Below are 22,822 nucleotides of genomic sequence, written 5' to 3' on the forward strand. Positions count from 1 at the left end.
TTGGAAATCCAAATACACAATGTACACAGGCTCATTACTGTCCACATGCTTATTGACGCTTTCAAAAAACTCTAACAGGTTAGTGAGACAGGACCTACCCTTACAGAAGCCATGTTGGGTTTTGCTCAGCAGACCTCGCCCTTCTATATGCTTGACAATTTTATCTTTAATAATGCTTTCCATCAATTTACCTGGAACAGCCGTTAAGCTAACTGGCCTGTAATTTCCTGGGTCCCCCCTGGAACCTTTTTTTATAAATGAGTATTACATTGGCCATTCTCCAGTCCTCTGGTACAGAGGCCATTTGAGTTCTTGAAGAACTCTAGGATGAATACCGTCTGGTCCCTGTGACTTGTTAGTTTGCAGTTTGTCTAGACCAGTGGTTCCCAACCTTTTTTTGACCAGGGACCACTAGGACTTTTTTGTTCGGTGCAGGGACCCCAAGGTTCAAAATAAAAATTCTGAGAATTTGAAAATAAACTTTAATCATAACTATTAGTTAAACATTAAACTTAGAATAATATTTGAATATATATTTTTATAATAGAGAACTTTTAATTGAAAATATTAATTTATTATGGGTTTATAACTTTGTTTCGTGGACCTTAATTTAGTTCTCACGGACCCCTGGGGGTCCACGGACCCCTGGTTGTGAACCAGTGGTCTAGACGCTCTAGGACTTCCTACCTTGTTACCACTATTTGCCTCAGTTCCTCATTCTCCCCTCTCCAAAATCTCTGTTCAGGAGAAGGAATCTGCCCTGTATCTTCAACAGTGAAGACAGATGAGAAGAATTCATTTAGTTTTTCAGCAATCGATTTATCCTCCCTTAGAGTTCCTTTCCTCCCATTGTCATCCAATGGTCCCACTGCTTCTCTAGCTGGTTTCCTACTCCTAATATACTTAAATAATTTCTTATTGTTTGTTTTGATGTGTTTAGCAATATGCCCCTCAAAATCTTTTTTTGCATCTCTAATTATCTGCTTGCATTTCCTTTGTGCAAGTTTGTGTTTGCTTCTGTTCACCTCATTTGGGCAAACCTTCCAGTCTCTGAAGGAAGACTTTTTCTCTCTAATTGCTTCCTTCATCTTACCCATTAGCCATGGTGGTTGGACTTATTACTACCTTTCCTGACCTTATTACTACCTTTCCTGACCTGCGGTATACAAGCTAGCTGAGCCTCTAATAATGTGGACTTGAGTCACCCCCAAGCCTTTTCCAGAGATTTTACCCTCCTAACTGTTCCTTTCAACTTCCTCTTTACCAGGTTTCTCATTTTAGAGAAGTTCCCTGTTTTAAAGTCAAAGGTAATTGTGTGAAATTTCACAGTCACTTTCCCACTTACATATAAATTAAATTTGATGACATTGTGATCACTATTTACAACTGGCTCAACTACATCCACCTCCTGCACTAAGTCACTGGCAGCACCACAGAGTATTAAATCCAGTATCGCCTCCCCTCTGGTTGGGTCTATGACCAACTGTTCGAGGGCACAGTCATTTAGGATGTCTAAAATTTTTATCTCTTTGGCTTGACTGGAGCATACACTTATCCAAACAATATGAGTAAAGTTAAAGTTTCCCATTATTACTACTTCATTACCTTTACATGCTTCCCTAATTTCATTCTCCATCTCAAGATCACCCTGAGCCATTTGGTCAGGGGGCCGACAGAATGTCCCCAGTACTAAATCACCTTTGGTGATCCTTCTTTACCTAGATTCTTTTTTCAACATGTTTGATAGCATTCTTCCAGGTTTATTCGAATTTGTTTTACAAATTTTAATTTCTTCTGCATTTCTTCAGCTTTGAGTCCACCAATTCTGTCCTTTAGCTCTTGGATTTTTGCCAGGGCTTGTTTTTTGCCTGATTTCTTATGTTCTTCCTCTAATTGTGGTAGTTGTAGATATAATTCTTCCAATTGTTGCTTTTGGTCTTTTTTATTTTAGATGTTATAGCGATCAATCTTCCTCTCACATACGCTTTTCTTGCATCCCATACTGAATTCACTTCTGGTGTTGAATTCCGCGTAAAAAAGTCTTTGATTTTTTTTCTTGACATAGCTTAGTTATATCTTTTCTCACCAATACGTTGTCTTTCATGCACCATCTTCTTAGTCCTTTTCTTTCACCCCGGAACTTCAGCTTTATAGGGTTGTGGTCTGCATATGTTGAAGGTAAAATAGAAGCAGCTTTGATATAATTCAGCAGAGTATTGGATAAAAGTCCCAGGTCGATTCTAGAGTAAGAATTGTGTCTATTAGAAAAAAAAGTATAGTCTCTGTCTTTGGGGTGCCATAAGCCCCAATCTTCCATAAATTGAAATACTGTCTTAGGCAACTTGCTTTCTTTGGACTGAGATGATTTGTCTGTCTTAGGATCTAAAACTCCATTTAGATCACCAATGATCAGAATTTCTCCTTGATGTATTGTCACTAGATCTTCAAAAAAAGACTTTAAAATTCCTCTTTAGAGTGATTAAAAAGGTAAAGGTCCCCTGTGCAAGCACCGGGTCATTTCTGATCCATGGGGTGATGTCACATCTCGACGTTTCCTAGGCAGACTTTGTTTATGGGTTGGTTTGCCAGTGCCTTCCCCAGTCATCTTCCTTTTACCCCTAGCAAGCTGGGTACTCATTTTACTGACCTCGGAAGTATGGAAGGCTGAGTCAACCTTGAGCCAGCTATCTGAAACCAACTTCCGTTGGGATCGAACTCAGGTTGTGATCAGAGCTTGGACTGCAGTACTGCAGCTTACCACTCTGCCCCATGGGGCTAGGAGCATATATATTTGCTATTGTTAAGATCTTCCCATTTGCTCCTTGTGTCAGTAGAATTTGGTATCTTCCTTTCTGGTCCTCAAATGTATCTATGATAGTCAGTTTGTTCCCCTTAAAGTAAGTTGCAACTCCTCTCCTTTTTAGATGATGATGAAAAATATAGTTTTCCTAATTTCTTACATTCCAAAAATTTCCCATGTGCATTCTTAATGTGTGTTTCTTGAATACAGACTATGTCACAATCTTCTTTGAGCAACTGATGAAATATCTTTTTTCCTTTTTGCAGGTGAGTTGAGACAATTGACGTTGACAGTTAATATTTTTAGGTTATCCATCTTAGCTTGTTCCAGTGGCCTTGTCCAACTTCAGTTCCTCTGGCACTTCCTCTTCTTCCAATATTGATCCTTTTTTCACTGCTTGGTCTCCCCCTTCGGAATTTGATAGTTAATTCTGCCAGAAGCTGATTGGCCTCTTCCCTGTTTCTGATGATTTTCCTCCCGTCTGATAAAGAAATGTCCAGGGCATATGGAGCAATCCATAGGAATCTAATATTTCACTTATGTAGAGCTGCTCTTAAATGGTCAAATTGCTTTCTTTTTTGGATCACAGCTGGTAGTAAGTCTGCTAAAATCAAGATGTCTTTCTCTTCGAATTGAAGGTGACATTCTCTTTGTAGATGTAGGATTTCGTCTCTTGTCTTTTGATGAGTGAACTTAACTAGGATGTCTCTTGGGGTGTGGTATTTTTTGGAATATGCTGAGTTAATTCTGAAAATCTTTTCTATCTGAAGTAGTTCTTCCTTCAGATAGTATGTTTCTTGCAATAACTGTTGTAATTATGATTCAAGGTCCAGCTGGGAGGCGCAGATCTGTTTAAAGCGCCCCCCGTGCGCCTTCACGGGACTTCCCTGAAGGCGCGCGGGGGCACTTTAAACAGATCTGCACCTTCCAGCTGGGAGGCGCAGATCTGTTCCCCCCCCCCCCTGCGAGCCTTCACGGGGCTTCCCTGAAGGCATGCGGGGGGCGCTTTAAACAGATCTGCGCCTTCCAGCTGGGAGGTGCAGATCTGTTCCCCGCACATGTGCCTTCACGGGGCTTCCCTGAAGGTGCACGGGGGGCGCTTTAAACAGATCTGCGCCTTCCAGCTGGAAGGGGCAGATCTGTTCCCCCCCCCCCCCGCACGCCTTCACGGGAACAGTTTTGGCATCAACCGGGAAGCAAGAGGAGATTCCAGAATTGGGAAAGTGGCAAGATAAAATGGCAGAATACACAGTGATGGCAAAACTAATTTGGTGAAAGGAAGATCAATGGAAGAATTTCAGAACAACTGGGCACCTTACTTTGATTATGTATAACTAAGTAAAGAGGGGCTGTGGTATATTTGCACTTATTTGAAAAAAAAAAGGAAAATAACTGGAGTAGCAATATGGAATACGTATTCAATGTATATATGACATAGCTTATATGGATTGGTAAATAGAGATTATTAGCCAACTGAACATTAAGTGAATAGGTAGAAATGATTAATATTATTGGTATAGTTTAAGATTAAGCAGTGTATCGAAAGACAGCTGAATATGCCTTTGCTTTTCTCTTTTTTCCCCTTTCTTGTAAGCTTGAACTGTTAAATTTAAAATGAATCCCCTGGAAGTTGGACTGTATTGTGTGTATGGGAATGATTGAGTTTGTTACGTGTGTTTTTGTTTTCTTTGAAATTTCAATAAAAATTAAATAAATAAATAAGTTGAGGCCAATATTATTCCAATGATTCCCAGTTAATGTTGTGTGTTTGCTCATTATTTGGGGCACGAGCTTTCCTCCACAAATTAGCCCTGGGGCAGCAATAAGGTTTGTAGTAGTAAATAAATAAAATAAATATATGTTATCGAGTTGCTGGGGGATCTAAGATGGCGTCAGAGCTACAACAACACTTGGAGATCCTCCCTTGATTTATTTAGATTATCTAATTCCTTCTGCATAAGAACTGCCTGTGTATGCTGTGAATTATTACTCTATCAAGCTGATTTTAGAGTGTTCTGACCTTCAGAGGAGTTTATAGCCATATTTACTCCTGTCTCATATGTTTTTTTCTGTGGGCTGTTCTCTGGCAGAATTGTAGCCTCAAAGGGAAATTACTTTGCTTTCTCAGAAACAACTGTGCAGCATGGACGTCAGTCATCAAGTGTGAGAGAAGCGGGTCTAACTATAGATTCAATAATCCACAACACCTGAGTACTAAAAATTTTCGATCTCTCCAGCGAACAAAAGTGGTCTTGTTAATAGGCAACTACAAAAGTTAGAATAACAAGCGAGTGGTGATGATCTCCCTGAGTCAAATCTTAGGCTGTAAACCCTCTGAAATAGACACAGAAAATCTATTTTGGCTACCAATTATGAACTTTTACAAAAGCCTGGTTATATCTTTTTCCCAAAACAGACTTCCATCCTTGCTCATGAGCAAGAGGGGGCTTCTAAGAAATTACCATATTTTCCCAATAAGAGTTTTTGAAGATAATGCATGCTCATCCCTCTTTCCCTCAAAGTCTAGCCAGCATGGTGTAGTGGTTAAGAGCGGTGATTTGGAGCGGTGGAGTCTGATCTGGAGAACCGGGTTTGATTCCCCACTCCTCCACATGAGCGGTGGAGGCTAATCTGGTGAACTGGATTTGTTTCCCCACTCCTACACACAAAGCTAGCTGGGTGACCTTGGGCTAGTCACAGCTCTCTTAGAGCCCTCTCAGCCCCACCTACCTCACAAGGTGTCTGTTGTGGGGAGAGGAAGGGAAGGTAATTGTAAGTCGGTTTGAGTCTCCCTTAAGTGGTAGAGAAAGTCGGCATATAAAAACCAACTCTTCTTCTTCAAGAGCAAATGAATATTCTAGCCAGGCCTAACGTGGACCCAGAAAGGAAGAGCAAGAGGCTGACACAAGGGGGGGGGGACTTGTAAAAGCCAGAGAGAGGTGGAAGAAGGGCAAGGATGCTCCCCACGAGACGCTCATGCTAAAAATCAAGAGGACACACCTGAACACCCCAACAAAGGGCTAAGGAAGGAGAGGCCATCCCCTGAACACCACATATGTTTGGCTGTAACTACTGGAGCAAGCAAGGTGTTATGCAGGGCAGAATTTTAAATATACTATATATAGACAATTGATGTTGGACAGCCAAATAATTTTCCGAGTTATTAAGCAAAGACTACTCGACCATGAAAGACAAATAATTCTGCCTACAACTCCTTTATCTTGTTCTTCATCCAAATTGGGTCTTTCTGCCAATTTTGGATTGCTTCAGGGTTACTACTATTTTCTAAGTGATCCCTCCCTCCGCAGGGCTTTTATGCTAGCTAGATTAAACGCCTTATCATCGGCGGTTCTATTTGGGAGATTTAGTGATACCCAGTTGGAAAGGAGAATTTGTGGCTGTGGCTTGAATCAGATAGACTCCATACATCATATTTTATTGGAGTGTGTAATGCTAGCAGATCTACGCACTAAATTTTTAATGCCATTAATTCAGGACAGGAATTTTTCCCCTCACTCTTTGTTTAGATTCCTACTTAGGGCTGTTGATTCGGTTCGGCCCGAACCGAAAAACAGCCGAATTTCCCCTGATTCGGCGGTTTTTAGTTCGGGACGAACCGAACTCAAAAATAGCGGGAAACTGGGGGAGCCGAATTCAGCGAGTTTGGGAGTTCACGAATAAATCCGGCAACTTCGGGGCCGTCAGTAAGCAGCATTCTCCTCCCCCGGCCAATCAGTGGCCAAGCTGGGTCTTCTTCTGGCCAATCAGTCAGTATTGAGTACTGGAGGAATCAGCTGATGCGCGGCCGGGCCGGGGAGAGTGAGAGAAATCCTCGTGTGTGTGTGGGGGGGTGCTTGTGCACATTCGCTATTTTCCGTGGCTGCAGGGGGCACATTTTTTGGGGTACAGACCCCAAACAGTGGAGCTTCAGACAAGCCTTCTTAAGAGACCCCCCAAGTTTTGTAAACATTGGGTCAGGGGGTCCCGAGATATGGGCTCCCCCTTTTCTCTTTCCGTGGCTGCAGGGAGCACATTTTTGGGGGTACAGACTCCAAACATTCAGCGGAGCTTTAGACGAGCCTTGTTAAGAGACCCCCCAAGTTTTGTAGACTTTGGGTCAGGGGGTCCCGAGATATGGGCTCCACCCCTTTTCCCTCCCCCCTTTTCCATTTCCGTGGCGGCAGGGGACGCTTTTTGGTGGGTGCAGCCCCCAAACCTTCAGGATATCTTCAGACGAGCCTTCTTAAGAGACCCCCCAAGTTTTGTAAAGATCGGTTCAGTGGGGGCAGAAATATCGGCTCCCCCCTTTTCTCTTTCCGTGGCTACAGGGGGTGCTTTTTGGGGGTACAGACCCCAAACTTTCAGCGGAGCTTCAGACAAGCCTTCTTAAAAGACCCCCCAAGTTTTGTAAACATTGGGTCAGGGGACCCTGAGATATGGGCTTTCCCCTTTTCCCTTTTCCCTATTGGGATGAATGGATCACCCAATCCTGTATGCATCTCCAGAGCAAAACGTCCCGTGCTTAAATGGAATCGTCTTGGATTACCCAGTCCTCCTCCCAGCCCCTCTTGATGGAACAGAAGACAGCCACAGTAAGACCCCTTTGGGGGCTTTAATCTATACTTTTTCTCCTGTGTGTGTGTGGGGGGGGAGGAAGCAGAGTCTGTGTGTGTGGGGGGAGGGAGCAGTTTCTGTAGGTGGGGGGAGCCAAAGGGGGCTTTTGCCCGTTCTGCCTGGGGGTGTGTGCCCCCTCGAGTCTCTCCCTGGTTTGAGGGGGGGCTTCAGTTGTATGTCCTCAGGTTTTCCCTCATTCATACGGTTAGGTCTATTTTGATGCTTGCTAAAACTGGTTTTCAAATGGTGACTTAAAGAATGCATTTTCCTGGTCCCGAGTCCCATGCAAAAGGGGAAATTCCTCCCCCTCCTGCTCATTATGCATAGCTAGCTGCCTCTGTCCCTTTCCATAGTTTGCAAACTCCCAGGAGTCAGGTGTTGCTTTGCATGTTTGCAATTGTGTTGCTTTGCAGTTGTGTTGCTTTGCAGTTGTGTTGCTTTGCAAACTTCTTAGCACCTGCCCCGCCCTTTGCATGTTTGCAAAGGTGTTGCTTTGCAGTTGTGTTGCTTTGCAGTGTTGCTTTGCAGTTGTGTTGCTTTGCAAACTTCTTTGCACCTGCCCCGCCCTTGCTCTCATCAGCTGTTTGTCGGGGCTGGGAGCTTTGTGTGTGGGCAGCAAGCTCTGCTCAGAGATGCACATTAAGGGTGGGGGGACCCCTTTCGGGACCCATATCTCAGCCCCCCCTGACCCAATCTTTACAAAACTTGGGGGGTCTGGCAAGAAGGGTCCTTTGAAGCTCCGCTGAAAGTTTGGGACCTCTACCCCCAAAAATGACCCCCCAGAGCCGCGGAAAGGCGCAGTTGTGTTTTTAATGGCTTTATTCGGCCGAATTTTTTCCCCGAACTTTGAATTCCCACCGAATTGCACGGACCAAAGTGGGGGAGTTCGGACTTTGGCATATCCCGAATCTAAACGGGCCGAATTCAGCCGAATCCGAACTATACCGAATTTTTTTTAATTCAACAGCCCTATTCCTACTGAATGGGCACGACCCAGAAACTACAGAAATAGTAGCCATGTTTTTGAAGCAAGCTTTAAAAATAAAAATCAAATAAAAAATATAATAGCTATTATTCCTGTTATTTTAGATACATTTTTTTTATATATACCTTATATTCACTGCATTCCGGCATATCCTACTTCATCCATGTTTATTGATATTGATATAGATTTTGATATTGATACTGTATCATCTGACTAATTATGGAATGCTTTGAACAACTTGTTATGCCAATAAGGTTTTTTGAATTTGAATTTGAATATACTATATCCAGACAGGACCTGGCCTTGCTCTTCTGGCTCTATTGATTCATTAGCTCATGCCCTCTTGGAATGCCGCTTTTATAAGGAACTTTGATCACATTATATCTCTCCCCTTTTAACATATAAATATAATGCCTATGTGTCTGACATAATGCCCTTTTTACTAAGTGACAGGGATCCCAAGACTACGTTGTCAGTGGCAAGATTTGTTTCAGTCCTTATATTCCTCAAACATTAGATATATGCTGCTCAAGATCAATGGATCAAGGAGCTTCTAAGGGATAAAGGAAAGGAGCAAGCGAGAAATTGGTTATAGACCTTACAGAGGACCCACAAGGCTGTCAATCTATCCTAAATGACTCTATACCACCTTTGGAGTCTTCATACTCCTCAACATGCAATGAATGTATAGGACTGCAAGCCCAGGCAAATGATAAAGAAGACAGAGAGGTGGTGAGCTTGAAGAATTGGAAATCCTAACACAGGTGGATCTTCAGAAGTGGGTAACAGATATTGATCAGAGTCTGTCTTCCTCCCTTGAGGTTGTTACCCAAATGGACTGTGATGTCGATCCAGCTGTTTTCCATAGAGCTTGTGAACTCCAGCATTTTTGGCACGAGACAACAATAGGTATGTGTTAGCACCAGCAGAATATCTTTCATATTTGGAAATGAACAAAGAAGGGCTTTTTCGCTTGCTAGAAGCTCTGCCCTACCCTTGGAGATCCTAGAAGGCAGATTTAGGAGATTACCAAGATTAGAATGGGGATATCTCTGCAAGTCTGGTGAAGTTGAATCTACTGCGCATGTCTTTTTTAGGTGCTTGTTCTATCAGGAAGTCCGATACAAGCTAACTTCCCCTCTCCTTAATCTAATAAAGGATAGCACTGAGGAAGGGAGACTGAGGAGTTTCCTATGGGAAGGATCAGACCAGAGGGTGAAGTAAGTAGCTAAATTCTGTTCCACAATATATAAGATCCATCAGACAAAGCTGGGGCTTGGTAACTTAACTTAAAATGGAGAATGTTTTATTATTCGAGGTCTGTTTAAATTATATAAACTGTCTATGAATCATAGGGAGGGGCTGTGGCTCAGTGGTAGAGCATCTGCTCGGCATGCAGAAGGTCCCAGGTTCAATTCCTGGCATCTCCAGTTGAAAGGACTAGGCGAGTAGGTAATGTGAAAGACCTTTTTCTGCCTGAGACCCTGGAGAGCCACTGCCAGTCTGTGTAGACAATACTGACCTTGATGGACCGAGGGTCTGATTCAGTATAAGGCAGCTTCATGTGTTCATGTGTTCATATATCCTATAGTTTTAGCTATTGTATATTCTCCAATTTTAATTCTGTAACTGATATGAATGTTTTAATAACATTTGCTGTATTAATAAATGAATCTGAATCTATATGTTATCTTTCCAAACTTTCAAATAAACAAAACAGAGCACTTCAAAGATGTGCCATATAGCACTTAGAGAAACTATGGTAACATGAGGACAAATGACCTGCATATCCAATCTACTACATGGGGTCCATATGCGTGTGTGTGGGGGGGGGGGAGGGAAACAAACCAGTTTCTGACTGTTTTCAGCAGCATACAGCCAATAAGGCAGCAGAGAGACCTAGCTGGACCTCAGAATTAACTGGGTTTTATCCCATTTGGCATAAGTGCATGGAGCTGGGCTGCCAGGATGCAATGTGCAGATTAGTTTTAAAATGCTTGCATTGCCGCCTTCTCTCTCTATAATCCAATCAGGGTCTCTTGGCTACTGAGTTTGGGCCTCTTGTGCGCCTCTTGTTGCTTTAAGTTCCTTATCAACTGCAAAATAGATAATGTATTTACCAAGCAAGGTCTTTGGCTGAGGGCTGGCAGATGTTAGTGCCCTCGCCCCATGTGACTTGCATACTCAGGGGTTCAGAATGCATTCTAAAATTAGAAATGCCCCAAAGGTTTGATGCAGATTTTCTCTTGACCTGGATCTGCCCATTTTTCACAGCTTCACACTTAAAACCACAGCAGCTTTCAACATTAGCAGCAGCAATCGAAGATCATTATAAAGCATAGTGTTCCACCTCTTCCTAAGAGTGACCAATGAGAGCTGATGGAATATTAGAGAGAGAGAGTTGGAAAACAGCAGCTGGGAGTTGGCAATTAGGAAGTTAAAGAGGAAAAAGAGAATGGCCATTTATGCATGGGAAGTTTGTGCTGGGCTTTCCGATCAGCAGATGCACAGTTTTCTGATCCAAATTCTCAATACTCTATGCATGGGGGCTTTCTACCCTGAAGAAATTCCAGGAGTACCTTGTGATCATTTATGCATCCCCAGCAAAAATGTGGAACTTCCGAGTCCCTTCCCTCAAAAACACTGCTTTGTAATTGACTGTATGTATTTTTTAAAAAAATACATCACCAGCCCCCACCAGTCCTGCAGTGAGATTCTTCATTTTAACTGAACTGAGTGGCCATTTTAACCCCCTCCCCCCAAGCAATTTGGTTTTGACTATCTCAAAGCAGGGGTCTTGCACTGGCAAACGAAAAAGAACTCATTGTGGTTTGTTCCAAGCATCCTTTCGATAAACTTGCTCTGGCAAACAAACTAACTCTTGCTGCTAAAACTGACCAGAGCAGACATGGATGATGCGCGCAGGGGAGGGGTGTGTGTACAGCCAGCTCCTTTCCTCAAGATCTCCAAAGCAGCCATTTGCTCCAGGCACTCCTTCTGCCCATGCCTGCACTCACCATGCCCACACTGGCCCCCTCCCTCCTTTTGCCTGGGGCAACTGCCCTCACCAGACACACACACACCCTGGTTTTCATGACACATATCTGGCCCTGGTTTTCATGACATGTTACAAGCTTTTGCAACTATTTCCCTTCATTATCGCCCTTACCACTACTGTAGACATTATTATTCGTAGTACAATTTGTGTTATAACAGTAAGTATAAACTAGAAGCATGAGGAAGAAACAGCACACCAGAATGCTATTTTTAAATTAAATAGCTTCAGCTTTCATGAAACTTAACAAAATTGGTGTAGCGATTAAAGGGATAAAGCCAAGAGGAAACAACAGACATTCAGGGAGGAAATGTTGACGATGCAATTTCTACCATGATACTGCCATTAAGAGTGACTTCAAAATAGTTTTGAAGACAAGTTGAATTGAATATCTGCAGCATAGGCTAAATATATTGGAAGTTACTGATTCAAATGATGCAATTACTGATAAAAAAGGTCTTACTAGACGTCTGCAAGCTTCATAAATAAAGTTCTCATGAATGGTTAACCAAAACGTTCAACTGATTTTGGTAGAAAAGTACTCCAAAACAATATTCTTTTAAATAAGCTTATTAGTATACTAGGCACATGATCAACTCATTGTTGAGAAATCAAATCCAGACCTCATACTGTTTCACCTATGCAGTTGAGAGATTTCTCCAGGGTTTCTTCAGAGATGGGTGGAACCTTGTTTTTTCACTAATATATTATTTTAGTCATTGTACTGTGAATACAATCAGAGCTGAGCATTTCTGGAATGGTTGCTGGATGTACAAAGAATGGTGGAAGCCACAGGGGAGGATATTATATACACATGCATGGATATTGTTTGAAAAGTCTAGAACAGGGGTGGGGAACCTTTTTCCTGCCAAGGGCCATTTGCATATTTATAACGTCAATCGGGGACCATACCGGACATTGATCTCCCCGCGGGGGGGGGCAGGGGGGCGGGGGGGAGGTTAGGGTTGCCAAGTTCCTCTTTGCCATGAGTGGGAGGTTTTTTGGGTGGCGCCTGAGGAGGATGGGGTTTGGGGAGAGACTTCAGTGCCATAGAGGCCAATTGCCAAAGTGGCCATTTTATTCAGGGGAACTGATCTCCATTGGCTGGAGATCACTTGTAATAGCAGATCTCCAGCTAGTACCTGGAGATTGGCAACCCTAGTTCCTTACTGTTTTCTCTCTACATATCAAGACAAATGGAAAGGTGTTTGGAGGGTGGCTTGTGAGCAGTTCAAAGATGGAATAGGACTGCACGCCCCTCCACCCGAGGGTGCTGGAGAAGCCACCGGAAAGAGGGAAAGGAGGGAGAGAGAGAGTGAGAGAAAGAAATGGAGCAAGGGAGAAAAAGAAAGAAAAGTAGGGAAAGAAAAGGATGGAGGGAGACAGAAAGAGGCTGGGAGGGGGCAGCTGTCAGCGGGGCAGGATGCCGAGCCTCTGCGGGAAGGGAAGGGTCTCCGGGTGCCCCGTGCGCTGCGGGCTGTTTTGCGCACGCGCGCCCCCACTTCTTTGCTGTGGGGGGAGGAGGCGGGGGGCCGTGTGTGTGTGTGTGTGTTTGGAAAAAGCGGGAAGGCTTTTTCTGTCTCTGGCCATTCATGCACGGGAGGTTTTCGCCTTACATTTGCCACTCTCCAGATGCACATTTCCCCCCTCCAAATTCTCAAAACTCTGTATGGGGGCTTATTGATGAGTTTTGATGAGTTTTCCAAACACACACACACACACACGGGGGGGGGGGGGCGCAAAACAGCCCGCAGCGCACGGGGCACCCGGAGACCCTTCGCTTCCCGCAGAGGCTCGGCGTCCTGCCCCGCTGACAGCTGCCCCCTCCCAGCCGGGCCCACCGCCAGCGACGGAGGGAGGGAGGGAGGGAGGGGAGGGAGCTGCCTGAGCCTCCACCCCCCCGACTACCTGCCTCGCTGCTCACCAGCCACCAGCCCGACCGCAGCACCCTTTGCCTGTGGGCCAGACAGGGCCAGGCCCCGCCGCCTCCCACCTGCCTGGAGCGAGCAGCAGGAGGAGGATCCCCCGCCTGGCTGGGCCTCGCCGCCACCACTCCACCCACCCCTTTCAGAGGAGGCCTGTCTGGTGCGGAGGGAAGGAGGGAGGGAGCCCAGCCCAGCGCCCCTCTCTGCCTGCCTGCCTGCCTGGCTTGCCCAGGCCCCTAAGCCCCCCGCCCAGGGGGGGATCTCCCACTGGCCAGCCTGACCCGAAGGGGGGGCTCCTTCCTACCCACTTGCGAGGGGGGGATGTGGTGGTGCAGCACAGCTTCAGTCTTGTGAAAGGCGAGCGGGGTGGGGCAGAGCCTCCTTTGCGCCCACCCACCAGCCACGCCCCTCCACTCGCACAGGCCCAGAGGGCGCCGGAGAAGCCACCGGCCATGCCGAGTGTGGGCGCCTGGCTTCTGTTCCACACTCGCTCGGCCATCTGCGCTCGCTCCAGTAGCGGCAATGGCGGCGGCTTCTGCGGGAGAGTCCGCGGGCCCCTGCCAATGATGTCGCGAGCCGCATCCAGCCCGCGGGCTGGAGGTTCCCCACCCCTGGTCTAGAATATCTAATACTCTCCACAGATAGCACAGGGAAAAACTCCATAAAATAATATAATAATATACTATGTAAATTGAATTTACCCTGACCTGGATAGCCCCAGGCTAGCCTGATCTCATCAGATCTCAAAAGTTAAGCAGGGCCAGCCCTGGCTGGTATTTGGATGGGAGACCTCTAAGGAATACCAGGGTCATGACACAGAGGCAGGCAATGGCAAACCACCTCTGAACGTCTCTTTACTTGAAAACCCTACTAGGTCTTCATAAGTCAGCTGTGACTTGACATCAAAAAAATTGAATTGAAAAATATGAAGCAAAAGTAATGAAAGGTAGCTATTTAGGGCAAAACTACATGTTATGTTTTCTGACAAGTTGGGTCCAGGTTCCCAATGATGCAGCTCCAAAGATGGGGAAATTACTCCCCAATCGGGCCATTTTGGCTTGGGAAAATGGTGCATGGGGTGTTGGGGGGGGGACCAGGAATCTCTCCTCCCCACTCACCATCATCCCAAGCACACCCAGGCTTCTGGGGACTTTTAAAACACCTTTCCTCACAGATTCTGGTGACTGCAGGGAAAGCAAATTAGTTCAACCTGTCAAAAAAAGTTAGGAATGAATGTGATGATTGGTCAAATAATTTAAATTGGGGGGGGGAGAGACCTTGTGAACTCATTCACTCACTTACTTGATTTGAATGTTGTGCATTTGGAAATTTCACTAAATTTTCTGCCTTGCAGAGAAATGTCTTTCAGCTTAATAAATTATAAGCAAATGATACCCTACAACCTAGCTGAGTGAAAATCACAACTATGTTCAGCTGCAGCAATATGATTATTCAAGAAACGACATGTATATATGGCAATGAATGCAAACTCCAGGGCTGAAAAATAAAACCAATCAAATAATAACATTTATGGCAGACAGTGGTTATACTCTTATGAGCTTTGAATTCAGTATTGTGCTCTCAGGCACTTCTAATTGAAGTTGAATGTCACAGTTCCTTAGCAGTTTATCCACACTTACCATTCTTGGAGAGAATCACAGCCAAATAGTCATGAGTGGAAGAGTTGACATAAAAAAGCAGACTGGGAGCATGTGCTGTCAGGAATGTAAAAGCGATGTTTTCCTTGGCCATAGAGGTGTCTGCATAAATGGCAGAGGATGAAGAGCTTGCATTTTTGCTCACAGGATAAGGGTCCTGAAAATTATAGGTAATGGAGGTGCCAGCTTCAAAAACTGCAGAGACTTCTAAAATTCAAAGAAAGAGCAAGATGTGTCACAGAAAGGAACAGACAGTTTTTAAAAAACAAAGACAAAATTCCTGTCATTTATAGTAACTTTAATACATATATTGGGGAAGTTTGAAATACAAAGACCCTCAGATCAAAATGTCTTGCCTAACTTCAAAATTTGGGGCTGGGATTTTGTTGCTTCTTGTCCTGATCCTGAGCTGTCCCTCCTTTTCTCACTTCCCCTTCCATTCTCACAAATTATCAGTTGGTGGGGCACTGACATTGACAATGGCATCTCTCTCCTTCCTTCTCTCCATTCAGGTGCTTACAACATTGCAACAGCTGCATCCTGGGTGTAAGGAGTCCTAGAAATCCTAATTCTCAAGGGCTCGATCCTGAGTCCAATACTAACTGAATTCAAGATCTTTAGAAGGGTACTTCTTGTGTCAAGGATGGTCCAGTTACAACATTCTAGGCACTGCAACAGAGGAAAAGAAGAAAGAAAGAGACTGTGTTGTGGATACTCCCACTATCACTGACCCACCGACAGGTAATTTAGGGAGAATGAAAGGAAAGGGTGGAGGGTGGAGAGTCTAGGGGTTCACAGAAATGGGAGGATCATAAGTGCATGGTGGATCACTATTTCCACTTGCCTTTTGTGATATTTCCTCAAGTTGTAAGCACTTGAGAACACATATGGATTTTCTTTGTAAAGCTCTCAAAGAAAGATCTTCAAAAGCAAATATAAATCAAAGCAGGCCAAATAGAATCTGCCTATCATTAGTTGGTGTGAGTTATTCAATAAAACATATTCATGTGCAACTCTTAGGCTTCATTCTTCAGATACCTAAAGATTAGCAGGAACATTTTCAAATATTAAAATGGATATAAAATATCACTGACAATCACATATCAAGCAATAAAACTGTCCTTCATTAAGTACCCTTTTTCAGTCCTTGCCATGAACTATACATTCTAGATTTCAAAGTGGCAATACAGAAATCCTTTGCCAATGTGATGGATTTCAACAAATGGTCATTGTTTGTCTCCTGACTGCAGAATTCATTGAGGTTTAGTATAGAAATCCATGAACCCAGCTCAAAAGCACATACTTTCCCATGTCTCCATGTTTACACTGTGCTTCTGACTGTTTGGAGTAGCCTATTTTCTATTGACTTCAATGGGTGTCTGCCATTTAACAGCATGCAAGAACAGTAACTAAAACGGCAATGCTCAAAGAAATCCTGGCTGTGATTTTAAGATAGAAGAAAATTATGTGGGATTATTAGGACTTTCCTCAAATAATTTTTCATCTAAACCATATGCTCTCCCCTCTCCCATGTTCAGGCAACATCTGTTGAGAAATGGCTAAAAGGTCATTGTCTTCAGTCATCTGAAAACCATTTTCCTCCCTTTTTTCCCTATCTCATTTTATTCACAATTGCCTGACTGCTGAATATTGATTTCCTAGCCTGCTCCCAAGGTGAATGATAAGACGAATCTGCCTTACAGAGTTGTTTTATTTGAGTCTGGCAAATAATTAGAACTTGATGGAATGTTCTGCCGAAGCCTCAAGTTCAATGAAATATGGGATTTTGAATGTTCCAAATAATTCATGTGTGACCTAGGCCCAAGATTTTAAGTTGATTGGAACAGCAGGATTCACATTTCTTATGTGCTTGGGACTCTGGAACATGGTTAATTTATAGCCTTGCCCCTTATTATGAATGTGAGGAAGTTGGATGAGACAAAAAGCTAGAATTCCTTGCCAAATACTGGGGCAAGTGATGTGTGTTCCCTGGTTAATATCCACAAATATGTCTGTGTATTTGTGGAGGAGATATTTCAGGGTAGTACCAACGAAGTAGGAAGTATTTCTAAATGCAACGCATAATTAGTTCATGGAATTCATGACGACTAGCTACAGTAAGCGCTGTCAACTTAAAACTAGTTCATGTGTTCAACAGAATGGTAAATTCTTCCCACTCTATACTGCTTGGGGCTGTCAGTGGAGGAATCATATATTTGAATGATTCTTCATTTTTTAAAAAAATCTTGCACATAGGGAAATGAAATGCTATTTTTGTTAATATATAAGTAGTTTCATGAGGAAGCATTTAAACAGGTAAGTACAAAATGGTAAAAATTAAAATCATGCCTTGTAGTTTCCTTCTGCTGAAGATACACATTGTTCTTTAGATGGATTCAAAATAACAAAACAATCTGTACATGTCTGCCAGTGGCTATGAGTCCTAATTGCTAAGAATGAAATCTCCACATACAGAGAAAATATTGCTATTATTGACACCAAATTGGCAGGTGTAACGAACTCCCTGGAAGATAATTCCTTTTCTAGAACTCCCTGGAAGATAGCGATAGAATCCAGCAAGATCTGAACACACTAAAAAAGTGGGTGGATGTGCACAAGATGCAATTCAGCAAGGGTAAGTGCAGAGTTCTACATCTGAATAACGAAAATGAGAAGCACACATACTGGATGGGGGATATACTTCTGGGTAGCAGTGTGTGTGAATAAAATCTTGGGGTATGGGTAGACTGTAAGCTAAATATGAGCAGTTAGTGTGATGCAGTGGCAGAAAAGGCTAATGTGGTCTTGGGGTGTATCAACAGAGGTATAACATCCAAATTGCAAGATGTCATAGTCCTGCTGTACACTGCATTGATCAGGCCACATCTGGAGTACTGTGTGCAGCTCTGGAGGTCTCACTTCAAAGAGGATGTGGACAGAACTGAGTGGGTGCAGAGGAGACCAACAATGATGATCAAGGGCCAGAAGACCAAGCCCTAGAAGGAAAGTCTGAGGGACCTGAAAATTTTGAGGGGGAACATGATTGTTCTCTTTATGTATTTCAAAGGCTGTCACTTAGAGGAGGGAGGAAGCTGTTCCCATCGGCAGCAGAGGATAGGACTTGCAATAATGGGTATAAATTATGGGCAGAAAGGTACCAGCTGGATATTAGGGGAATTTTTTTTTTTACAGTAAGAGTAGTTCAGCAGTGGAATTGGCTGCCGGGAGAGGTGGTGAGCTCCCCCACACTGGCAGTCTTCAAGCAACAGCTGGAGGAACACTTGTCAGGGATGCTTTAGGCTGATCCTGCATTGCACGGAGGGTTGGACTAGATGGCCAGTATGGCTCTTTCCAACTCTGTGATTCTATGACTCTGTTGTAACATAATGAATCTAAATAAGAGTGGATGGCTAATTCCAATATGCCCTCTCTGAGATTTCCAAGGGGCATCTGACTGGCCAGTCTTGGAGTCAGTTGTTCTTGACATTTTTGATTCTCAGCCACAAGTTCACTGTCATCTAAAGTGTGATCACTGTTTCCAGAGGTTTACTAAACAATTCTTGTCAAACCTGAGCTGTAAAATCTAAATAGAACTTATTCTATGAGCATCTCTGCAAATAATTAAGTTCCTTAAGCCAGTGGTTAGAGTGCTGGAGTAGGATGTAGGGGATTCAAATCCTGCTGGACCTGCTCATGACTGATTGGTCTATAAGCATTAAATAAACAAACTGATGAACTGATAAATTCTGCTGGATGACATTGGGCCGATCACATTATCTCAGCCTAATCTCCCTCACAGGATTGTTCTGAGGTAAACGGAGAAAGAGAGAACCATGCATGTTCCCTTGTGTTTCTTGGAGGAAAGGCACTGTCAGCTAGGGCTTCTGTCCCCCGCCCGGCATCTGCACCACAATGGAGACCCGCCCGGGATAATCGCTAGTATGATACCAAGTCCCGCAGAACAATGCCGGGGAGACCTGGAGATCGTCTAGCTAATTCACGCGTTAATTCCTTGTATGCGTTTTCAATGAGTAGTTACCGGCAGTTACCTTCTGTATTGTTTCCTTGTATCTGAACTAACAAGACAGCTCTGCCACACCTCGTCCTTTTGTGTTATACCCTGAACATAATCAATCCTATTGTATGTACCCTATAAATGTACTGGTGTTTCCCCACGTCTGTATTCTAGCCTTATGTTTCTATGGACTTACTGAACTCGCTGGCTTTCTTAATAAAACTTTTAAACTCGTGACTACGTCTGGAGTGAAGTTCCTTATGAAAGAAACGCAACGAAGTTCTGCAGTCTGACAGGCACCATCAAAATGTCTATCTGTCTGATAGACAAAGGAGTCATTTACCACCCACTTTTAAATCCCATTTCGATTCGGTGACCAAGATAAGGATGTGTTGAACTGTGTTTAGAATGCCTTTAGATATTACAAAGAAATGCTGACTATGTGAACAACTTTCCACTTTAACTGGACAATGTGCAAAGCAGCAAGCCAGACATTTCTTCTCAGAAAAAGTCCTATATACTTGGGACTTGTATACAATAGTGGAGATGTATAACACTGCAATCCTAAACTGATTCTAGCTCAATTAAAACCAATGGGTTTAGAAGGGTATACCACTGTTTACACTATCAGTTACTACTTAATACATGACAAAGGGAATATGCAGACAGGAAATACAAATCATTCATACATCCTCTTGACACTTCATCTGATCATTCAGATTTACCCTCAATCCTGATCAATCACAACTTCTTGATTTATCTATGTGCATTCATTACCATTTTTTGAATGGAAATCAATTTCACAATCTGGAGAGGAGACAAATGTCCAGTCTACAGTTTTTCACTTCTCCTACAGTGCCATCCTAAGAATACTTTCTCTAGAGTTAGCCCCACTGAATGGGATTCTAAATAGATCTTTTTATGATTGTTTTGCTATTCCCTTCCATTAGATTCAAACTCCAGAAGTCATTCTTGAAATTAATGCTTATGGATTTTAAGCTACCTGATATCAAATAACTTTTGTTTAACTTTTCCAAAACAAAAAAATTAAATGGAACTTTTTAATCTCACAAAATTTGCCAAGGGATTTTCATAATCTGGGATGTATCACTAAAATCAACATTCTTGTAGAATGCCGTATTATCACATCATCCAATTACTTTGCAGAACACAGTTTAATTATTGTTAGTGGCTGTGTATGAGGGTAAGAATATGCAGAATAGCCATACCTTTTCTGCAGAATGGTCCTTCATATGGAGAACTGGTGCAGTCACATAAGATGCCATTATTTTTCTCCATGCATTTGCCTCCATTGTGGCAGAGGCTGCTGTAACTGCTGCAGTGTCCAGGGCATCCAGGTTTCACACCAGGGGTCACTTTAGCCCTCTCTTCCAAATCAAGTTTCTGCCCGTTTAGATGGAGAGCACGGATACATCCCACAAACCCTTTCTGTCTTGAAGCTGTTCCCCCTGGTAGAAGAGAGACAAGTAGTATTGGAATCTTTTCTTTGACTTCTTACCAAACTGAATCCTTTCAGCGTGCCAGCGAGGTGCCAGCATGATTTAATGATTAAGAGTGGTGGTTTGGAGCAGTGGACTCTGATCTGGAGAATCAGGTTTGATTCCTCACTCCTCCACATGAACAGCGGAGGCTAATCTGGTGAACTGGATTTGTTTCCCCACTCCTACACCTGAAGCCGGCTGGGTGACCTTGGGCTAGCCACACACTGTCAGCCCCACCTACCTCACAGGGTGTCTGTTGTGGGGAGAGGAAGGGAAGGTGATTGTAAGCCAGTTTGGTTCTTCCTTAAGTGGTAGAGAAAGTCAGCATATAAAAACCAACTCTTCTTCTTCTTTATACAGAATGAACTCTAAGAGGCCTGTTCAGAAATCATCATATTCCTCAATGATGTCATTCCAATGGGTAGGAACACTTGGGCTGGGGAAGTGAATAGTGTAGGGATGAGCAGATTTATTTTTTTCTGTTCTTTGACTGTTCCAGAATTTATTTGTGCTATCTTCCACTGATCCTTAATTTTGGCTTAACTAGTAACACTGTGAAAAAGTAATTCAAGAACTGGATCATGTGCAATTTGACACAGAATTCAGTTCCTTCCATTCACACTCTCACACACATGTGCATTGGTTGCAACACCAGTCAAAACAATCTTGCTACAACTGTGCACCCAGATGTTTTGTTGTTGTCGTTTTTTCCAATATAGGTACTAGTCACACAGATAGGAGAAACATGCATATGGAGTGAAGGATCCAAAAATGGTGTCATACTGTGCAAACACAGTATTCTATTCAAAATGCAGACGCCAAAAATAGTAACACAACAATGTAAATTCCATGTTGTTGTGGTATCCTGACAGCCCTAGGCTACCCTGGTACACCAGGCAAGGTGTTCAGGACTGGAGCAACTGTGCAGGGATGGAACACTGTGGTATAGCCGGACACAAAAAGGGTCTTCTGGCATCCATCTTGTGTGCCAAGCTACAGAGCCGACTGGGAAAGTTCAGGCTTGTTTACCTGTTTCCCCTTGGATGGACATCTGGTGTAACTTGGAATGTGCAAAGCAGCAAGCCAGACTTGGGACTTATGTATACAGTAGTGAAGATGTATAACACTGAACCTCAAAGTTTGGTGAAGATTGGGTCAGGGGGTCTGATTTTATGGGGTCCCGAAGAGGTTGCCCCCCTAGAAGCAAATGCTTCTCTATGGAAGAGGGAGTCGACCCCTTCGGGAAACGCAAATATTGTCAAAATGGCTAAGTTCAGGTTTATTTTTGGTTTGGGTTTATCAATATGCACAACCCTAATTGGGAACCTTTTCCACTGATGAGCTCATCTGCATAAAATTTGGTTCAAAGCTTTCCCACGCCAACCTCTTGCAAAGCTCTACCAGTCTTCTAGCTAATTTCCCCCAATAAAAGGAGACCCTTGAAAACTCCAAAATCTTCCATCCAAAATTTGGATAGAAGTCTAACATATTATGATCAATTAAGTAAAGGTATCTGTTAGCATTTAATTAAAGCTAACATAGACACTGGGTCTTGAGGCTTCAAACATTTGTTCTGAGGCTCTTAGATTCTTAAAGCTGCTTCCTATAATCCCAAGCAGTGTTTAGCACATCCTTGTAGCATCTGAAAAATGTAGCCTGGGAAGCTTGAAATACCTGCCACAAGAGCTAACTATACACATACATCCTTCCAGGCTATGTTTTCTAGTATTGGGTTTGTCATCCTTGTGAACCATTTCATTAAGTTGTAACTGGGAAAGGAGATCCCACTCAAGGAGGGGCATAGCATAGTTTGCTACTGTTGGGTTACAAGTGCAGTCTTTGCTGTATTGAATTAAAGTAGATCAGGTTATAACAGACCTTAGCTTTAGGCCCCGCAGGATTCCTTATATCTATGCAAGCAAATGTCATTTGCATTCTGCAAACATGATGCATTCTCACCTGTCCCTGAAAAGCCCTGAATTGTCAATTGTATGAAGAAGGAACTTTTCAAGTCACAAGTGTGGTTTGTTTCAATTTTGTGTTTCTGTTCCTGGTTCCACTGAACATCATCTCTCCCTTTCCCCAGAAGCATAGATCAGCTATGTGGCTTCATTCACTTGCATTCTCCATTAAGAATGTTTTGCTTTTCTCTTTGTTAAAGCATTAGATCCCACCCACTAGACAGTTCTAATACTGGAGATGTGTTAGACTGCCTGCATACCAGACTTCCAATTTTCATATACTTGGGGGAGGGGCTAATAATTTCCC

The 22,822-nt window shown here is 43.3% G+C and overlaps 1 protein-coding gene across 1 annotated transcript in view; it reads right to left on the bottom strand.

Annotated features, from left to right (window-relative positions):
- Positions 1–22,822, bottom strand: part of CNTNAP5 (contactin associated protein family member 5) — a 603,640-nt gene that overhangs the window by 44,693 nt on the left and 536,125 nt on the right. Inside the window, exons 18-19 of the mRNA XM_056861386.1 lie at positions 20,282–20,521; positions 15,020–15,244 (exon numbers count right to left, since the gene is read on the bottom strand). Of these exons, the coding sequence (XP_056717364.1) occupies positions 15,020–15,244; positions 20,282–20,521 (465 nt within the window). The remainder of the gene's footprint in view (positions 1–15,019; positions 15,245–20,281; positions 20,522–22,822) is intronic.

This window comes from Euleptes europaea, chromosome 15 (genome assembly GCF_029931775.1).
Source record: "Euleptes europaea isolate rEulEur1 chromosome 15, rEulEur1.hap1, whole genome shotgun sequence".
Lineage (NCBI taxonomy): Eukaryota > Metazoa > Chordata > Lepidosauria > Squamata > Sphaerodactylidae > Euleptes > Euleptes europaea.